Raw genomic sequence first — 7,500 nt, forward strand, 5'->3', positions numbered from 1 at the left:
AAGGACTGCTGTAGAGCCTGGGACATTGAACTCTCCTGCCCTTCTCCCTTTTGCTCCAAACTTAGTTATAAACTTTCCGCTGAGTTTAAGCGCCTACACTCGGTGATTCAATTCATCACAAACCAGCCGGCAGATGTCCCGCTCTGTCCATTGACAGGAAGCCAGGGTGATCGAACTCTCCGTCCCCCTGATTTTGGCAAGGCCATTTCTTGGCAATAACCTTTAAGATAATTTCAACAAAGTACAGATTTTCACAAATTTAGCTTTCGTGACGTCATCACATACCGATATAATACTCTCGATAGACGTTTTTTTACTCGGGGATACCGAGTATTAAACTGGCTTTGAAAACCGGAAGAGCAGAAAAATGCACAATAGAATTAGGATGCGGGGACTTTATTGGTAACCCCGAGGGAGAGTAATTGAAAATATAAACATCTTTAAGATGCCAACAAACTAGGGAACATCTCGCGAAGCTAGGGTAGACATGACGAACACAAAAGCGAATGAAAGGACCCTAAATAAGGAATTTTTTCACCTCAGTAACATTGGGATAAACTCACAAAAACGTTAATTTGTTGCAAAATCCACGTTATCTCTATCTTTGTTAATTGGTGTTGTAGCCATACGTGTTAACATAAATTGTCTATGAGTTATTGGGTAATTACTCGGAATACCTGAAAGGTATCGGTTGACTTTGGTGCCGCAAAATGGACAATTCTTGGGTTTCATTCACGTGATCAACAGCCATGTTTTTCAACGAAAACAAAAGACGACGTTAGCATAATAATAGATTTCAATTCCCGGAGGATTGGATGGGGACACCAACATGGCCGCCATTTCATTGTTTGGGGACATCAACATGGCGGCCGTGACGTCATGTGAAATCCAAGAACAGAATTTCCTTGGCTAAAAGCAAATCACTTGATCCCTTGGAGCAATACATTTCACCTCCCTCTATAACGAAACTACGTTTTCCAACAAACAAAAAAATTACAGCCGTGGTGTCGAATGTCGTTGGAGGGGATTTCTGCGCGCCCGATGCTTCAAACAGCCTCAATTCTTAAAGAGTTCAATGAAAATCCGGACTTAAAACATGCGGTGAGACAACTAAAAACGATGGAAGCTGTGTTGGGGTTTCAGTGTGAAACTTTTAATGACGTTCGCCGATTTAGAAACTCAAGTCCATGTTCTGCGTTAAAGCTCAATTCCGTTTTCTGGAAATATTAGAGACCTTTAGATTCTAAGACGAGGACGAGAACGAGTGCGAGATTTGACTGCCCATTTTTAGCGAAAATACTTAGAAGATTTATAACCTGGACGATTAATCTATTTCTTTCTTAGCAGTGTAGATTGCTCAGTTATTCTTATTACTGATAGCTGAGCCTTTTTGCCGATCGAAAAATGCCAAAACTGGTACCGTGTTGTTGAATTGTTTTGACACGACATTTTTGCAAAACCTCGTACTAAAATGACGACGCTATCACGTTTTTCCCGCCAAAATGACACTGGTTTACGCGCGCGCACTGTTGTTCTATGAGAAAATCTCGTCCTAGAATCTAAAGCTCACTACTATAACTAAATCTTGCATGTCGACAACATGATGAAATTGTCAGTACAAAACTCCCAGCAGCGGTATGTTAGAAATGCCTGAAATTTCTTTTTCTTTCAGCTGTTCTTTGTACGAGCGTCATCCGCGGGTGTAAATTTTTTAATTGTTTCACGGTCTTCATGTTTATTAAAGCTATCTGTAGAGGGAGGTCAGCGCATTATTCATAACACTGTTAATTTCGAAACTATGCAGCTGCTTCAGTGCCAGTGAAGCTGGTAAGAGGAGGGCTATATTTGACTTAGCCACATTAATTACAAGAATGATTTTCACAAGTTTTCTCTCTCGCTATGCTAGTGTTTCACTCTCCCTTGGCTCACTGGTTTCACTTTGTACGTCACCCCTGAATTGCGTAGATTCACGTTTTTTTCCGATCCGACAACCTGTACCAATTCAAACTACTTGCTGACCTATTGAGCGATGTTCACCAATACGTTATCCGTTGTTATGGAGCCCTCCAGATTTTTTCTATTCACGTATTATCGTTTACTCTAACGATGCGTAATTATTTTGACCACAAATTACCTTTAATCAAACAAATCGCACTTACTTATGATTTAGAGTCTAGTTATCCAAGGGTACTGTCACAAGGAACTCGTCGCTCATTCCTTGATTGCACCCGGCTAACGTCACGGTGGCCATGTTGGTGGAAAGAACAATAGCGAAAAGGTCTTTTGGAAATTTGACTCTATATGTTGTCATGGAAAACTTGAGCTACATTTTCCTATTGTTTTGGCACCAACATGCATGTCCGTCTTATCACGTGAGTGCAGTTAAAGAATCGAAACCATCCCGAGAAGTGCATGCTCGTATCCTCAAACTCCAGTCCTACAAGATTTGCTTCTTTCCCTACCTTTCTCCCTTTCTTCCAAAGCGACTGTCCAATGCACTTTTAATAATCCAAGATTAATGCTAGTTTATGTAATTTGTTTCCAGATGTTTTTACATGCAACGCCGTAGGGCCTATTTGGGTAGACTTTCATTAACCGGATTAAAATGGCGGAAGACAAAGGAAGCCTTGTTATTCCGATTAGGCCTTGCCAATTAGGTATTGTCAAGAGAAAATGAGGGGACAGAGACGGAGGCTCAGGGCGTTGGTCGGGATATGTCATGTCCACGAAAGTTATTTTTAGACGAGGGAAGACTTTGTCCTAGCGGAATTCTGTCTTCCGAGACGTCCGCAGTCTTGTCTCGCTCTCAGGTTCTTAGTGAAGAGAGAAAATGGCGGCGCACGTAGAAGGCTAATGAATATTTATTTTCTTTCAAACATCAGACCGAGGTTGGCCAGCATGCGGACGTCTCGGAATACAGACTTCCGCTAGAACAAAGACTTCCGCTCGTCAAAAAATAACTTTCGTAGACATGACATATCCCAAGGGCTGGACCGGGAGCCTCCCTCTCTGTCCCCTCATTTTCTCTTGGTATTGTTAAGTTCCCTTTGTTCTTTTGTTTTATGGACATTAATCATTTCAGATCCGGTATATGAAAGACCAGGCGCCTAATTGTAGTTAACAACATCCGTCTTCATTCCGTGGTGTTTAATAACCAGTTTTTCGAGACACCGTTTGTTTGTAAAAGAGCAAATGTTGTCAATCCACAAAGAGATTAAATCTCTTTGTGGATTGACAACATTTGCTCTAGTTTAACGTAACGTTCAAACAACGATCAGCAGTTTTTTATCGGGTTAAAAACACGACACGAATGCTTTTAGACCAGATAATTTTTTTGAACGGCTTCAACAAGTTTTATCGTTGAGCTGATACGCTATTTTGCTCATGAATTATTAATGATTTTTTAATGCAGCCATGAAAGACATGGAAGCAACTGAGGGATACTCGACAGAGGGTTGAAAAATCACAACGGATTTGCCTTTTACGTTTTATTGTGATTAAGCAAGGTTACACCAAGTATTAAGCAATACCTACGTCAATGTCAAAACCAGCTATCGTAATTGCTCTACAGTGTACATATATTTCTAGACTTAAAAAATATTGCTACAAAACACACATCGCCTTCAAGAAATTAAATCACTCTTCCCAAGGTATTATCATGCTAAGAGAGGAAAAATGTGGTCTTCCTGTGCCGTTTTCGCATCAGATTTAGCATTTTTACACAACTATGACTTTCAAAAACTTACTCATTTGTACTGAAAATTCGAATCATCTTAAACCCTTGGTTTAAATAATCAACCAGTATAAACTAATGCAACAAATTCGTCCACCATTTTCCAAAAGTCCCGTTCAGTGCACCGGGCACTGCAAAATATTGCAGCTACAAAACACACATCGCCTATAAGAAATTAAATTACTCTTCCCAAGGTATTATCATGCTAAGAGAGGAAAAATGTGGTCCTCCTGTGCCCTTTTCGCATCAGCTTTAGCATTTTCAAAAATTTACTTTGAACCTGGAATCAATCAGACAGAAAGACATTTATAAAATTCTGAAAAAATCAATTTGTGGCGTGAAAACTCATTTGTACTGAAAATTCGAATCACATGAAACCCTTGGATTAAATAATTAACCAGTATAAACTAATGTAACAAATTCGTCCATCATTTTCCAAAAGTCTCGTTCAGTGCACCGGGTACTTGTGATGCAATGCGTCCCCTCTTTCAAAGCGGGTATTATGTGAAGATGATTTGAAACGGATGATTTGGATGAATTATCAAGCTCGATCTAAAAAGCGGTGGATATAAGAACCAGATGTCGAATTCTCTCTTAGCTTTATAATCTCTTTCTCAAACAAGTAATATATGCAAATAAAATCTTACAGCGGTTAAGAACTGAGTACGCGGTGTTAAATTAAAGAAACACGCCTTTTTTAAAACGCCTAACATTGATAAATCAGTATAAAAGCCATCTCCTCTCCGTTGGTTAAAATAAAAGTAATTTGTTGTTAATGGAAACAATATTCAGCCAAAATTCTTTAAACTGGCCTGGCTTTGATTGTGGTTAAGGCAAGTCGCAAACATACAGGAACAAATTTTGATTATGCATGCTGGGGTACTTTTATAATTAAGAGATCTCAGACAACCACGCATAAATTCAAAACCTTTGTAATACATTGTTTTAACCCTGAAATATCTAAAATTGAAACTCTATGCGCTTTAAATTGCGTAAACTACTCTACAATACTGCTTTTAAAAACGATTCAAATGAAGAAATTTTCATTGTAATTGGGAACTTTTTTACCAACAAAGGAATTTTAAAGTCGCCGACGCTAAATGACAAGAATCAGGCAGGAAAAGTTATACAGCTATTCAAAAATCTGAACACGATGGTTACTAAAATCGGTGACAATTATTTTACCATCACTAAGGACTCCTGTAGAAACTGGGCTATTGAACTCTCCTGTCTTTGTACCAAGTGCTCCAATCTTAGTTACAAACTCTCCGCTGAGTTTAAACACCTGCACTCGGTCATTTAGTGTATCACAAACCAGCAGATGTCCTTCTCTGTCCACTGCCAGGCAACCAGGTCCATTGAACTGCCCGTCCCCCTTCCCCTTATTTCCAAATTTATAAAGAAACGCTCCCTCCCTATTAAAAACTTTTATACAGTGTTCACCTTTGTCTGACACAATAAGATAGTCGTCGTGTTGAATACAATGAAAGGGAAAGATGAGAGAACCTTCAGTACCGATACTGCGCAAAAATCGACCATGAAGTGAAAAGATTTTGATTGATTTGTTGCCACTATCAGCAACAATAATGTTGCCATCGCTGTCAATTGACAGGCCAAGAGGAAACTGAAGCTGGCCTTTTCCTCCAAACTGATTAAGAAAATGACCCTTATCACTAAACACTTGAACTCGGTGGTTGATAGAGTCTGCCACTATAATCTTATTATCATGAAAAGCTATTCCAGCAGGAAAGTCAAACTCTCCCTGCTGATTGCCCTTTTTACCAAACGATCTTAAGTACGATCCATTTCTGGCAAATATCTGTACTCTGTGGTTACCAACCTCACTCACTGCAATCTCATCTTTGTCATTCACTGCTACCCCCCAAGGACTGCAAAGCATTCCAGCATCCGAACCCTGTTCTCCAAAGGATAACACAGGTCTGAACTGTCTGCGTTTGACTTGAACCTCAAAAGGGCTGCCATGAACATGTTCTCCATTGACTTTCACGGATGCCTGACATGTACCGGTTTCTTTGGCAAAATAGCGGAGCTTGTAAGTGCCATCTTTGTTGTCTTGGATTTGAGACTTGATCGCACTGTCACGGCCTTCACGATTTCTGATTTCCAACGTCACGCGGTCGTGTTCTTGGTAACCTTGTTCTTTTCGTGCGTTCCTTGTTGTTACAACAATCTCAGCTTGAAGTCCAACAGTTCCTTCAGTGATCCCTTTTCCCTCAGCACTCGAGGTTTTCGAGCTCGTTTTGCTGACAAAACCTATTAGTTGGACTTTTAGATCATCAAACAACTTTTCGTTCCTTTTAAAGACAAAAGGGAAGACATGTTCGATGTCACAGTCCGCTGAATCTTCTTCTTCAACCTTTTCATGAACTATTTTGTCTAAAAATTCATGGGGCTGCATGATTTGAGAGTTTGTGCTTCGCTTTAAAATCATTTGGGTTTTTTCGATATCTGCTTCTTGCTTTTTCACTTCTTCTTCAATCTCGTGCCTTTGCTCTCCTAGAAGCTGCAACGCTTCTCGCACATCGTTTTCCACCTCATCAAAGATCTGATTCTTTTGCGCTTCAATGGCTGCAATGAAACTGTCGGCAAACTGCTGCGCGTCACTTTTCACTCTTGCAGCTCGTTCTTGAATCGAAATGCAGTTGTCATCAATTTTCGCAATCCTTGTCATCTTTTCCTGCGCTCTTCGTTTCTTTGATTCAATTGCTGCATTGACTCTCGATTTGCGTTCCTTTGCGGCATCTTCCAAAACAATCTTAGCGTGACCGTCGTGATCTGTTAGAGCACAAGCGTTGCAAATGGCTATTTTGCACACCTGACAATAAAACTCCAATTCTTTGTTCTCGTGTTTCCCACAAAGTGTTGGCTGCTTTAAAATGGTCTCAAAGTCTTCGTCTCGAAAGTCTTTCAAAGCCAATACGTGGTGTTCTTTATTGCTCCTTAGCCCGTTATGCAGAGGGAGGCAGTTACCACACCAGTACGAGCAACAAGTGAAGCAGTACGCAGATTCTCCGCTTGTTTTCTCGCAATTTCCACACTTGATGCCGAACGTATTGCACTCTGTGACAGGTAAAGCATCCAACAAACTGTTGACTCGAAAGTTTGTTGGAAAAGCGTTAAGATCACCGTTCCCAGGGATCCTGAAGTCTCGCCTGCACTCGGGGCATGAAATACTGTCTACAATTCTGCTCGCTTGTTGAATCCTTTGCAGGCAATGAAGGCAAAAACTGTGTAAGCAAGGAAGCTGCTTTGGATTAGTGAACCTGGTCATACATACAGGACAACAAACGTGTTCATGAATATTGTCTAGAAAGGTTTTGATATCCATGACCAACGCAGAGAAGTATGGACTTCCGTGTTGAACTCGCGTTAAAATGAACAAAACATCTGTGTGACTTTGGTTGATTGTTGGCTGGTTTTGTGATCTCAACCAATTAAAATGTCCGAAGTCAAGTGTTTCAATATCCCGGATTTCATAGAAATTTACGTCATCAAAGTGTCACGTTTTTTATGAATTTAAGCTGATGTTGCTCAGTGCATTTCTAAGGGTGAAAATGTTTGCTACAAAAGCACAGAAAGGGTCAACACGGCATAAAGAAGGCATGTCTTGATTTTTCAGCTTAGCCGATATATTTTTTTCTTTTTTTATTGGACATAAAGTAAATAACATAAAACAAAGATGGTACGTTATAAATAACAGTTGTGGTATAAGGGACGGACCATTAGAAAAGTGATGGGGGGGGGGA

General features: G+C 40.1%; 1 protein-coding gene across 1 annotated transcript; it reads right to left on the reverse strand.

The window, feature by feature from the left end:
* Positions 1-3,479: 3,479 nt before the first annotated feature.
* On the reverse strand, positions 3,480-7,116 carry LOC138036094 (E3 ubiquitin-protein ligase TRIM71-like). The gene has a single exon (XM_068882454.1). It carries the CDS (start codon positions 7,080-7,082, stop codon positions 4,866-4,868), a length of 2,217 nt encoding a protein of 738 aa, XP_068738555.1. The 5' UTR covers positions 7,083-7,116; the 3' UTR covers positions 3,480-4,865.
* Positions 7,117-7,500: the final 384 nt, after the last annotated feature.

Source organism: Montipora capricornis, unplaced genomic scaffold, assembly GCF_036669925.1.
Source record: "Montipora capricornis isolate CH-2021 unplaced genomic scaffold, ASM3666992v2 scaffold_458, whole genome shotgun sequence".
Classification (NCBI taxonomy): Eukaryota; Metazoa; Cnidaria; class Anthozoa; order Scleractinia; family Acroporidae; genus Montipora; species Montipora capricornis.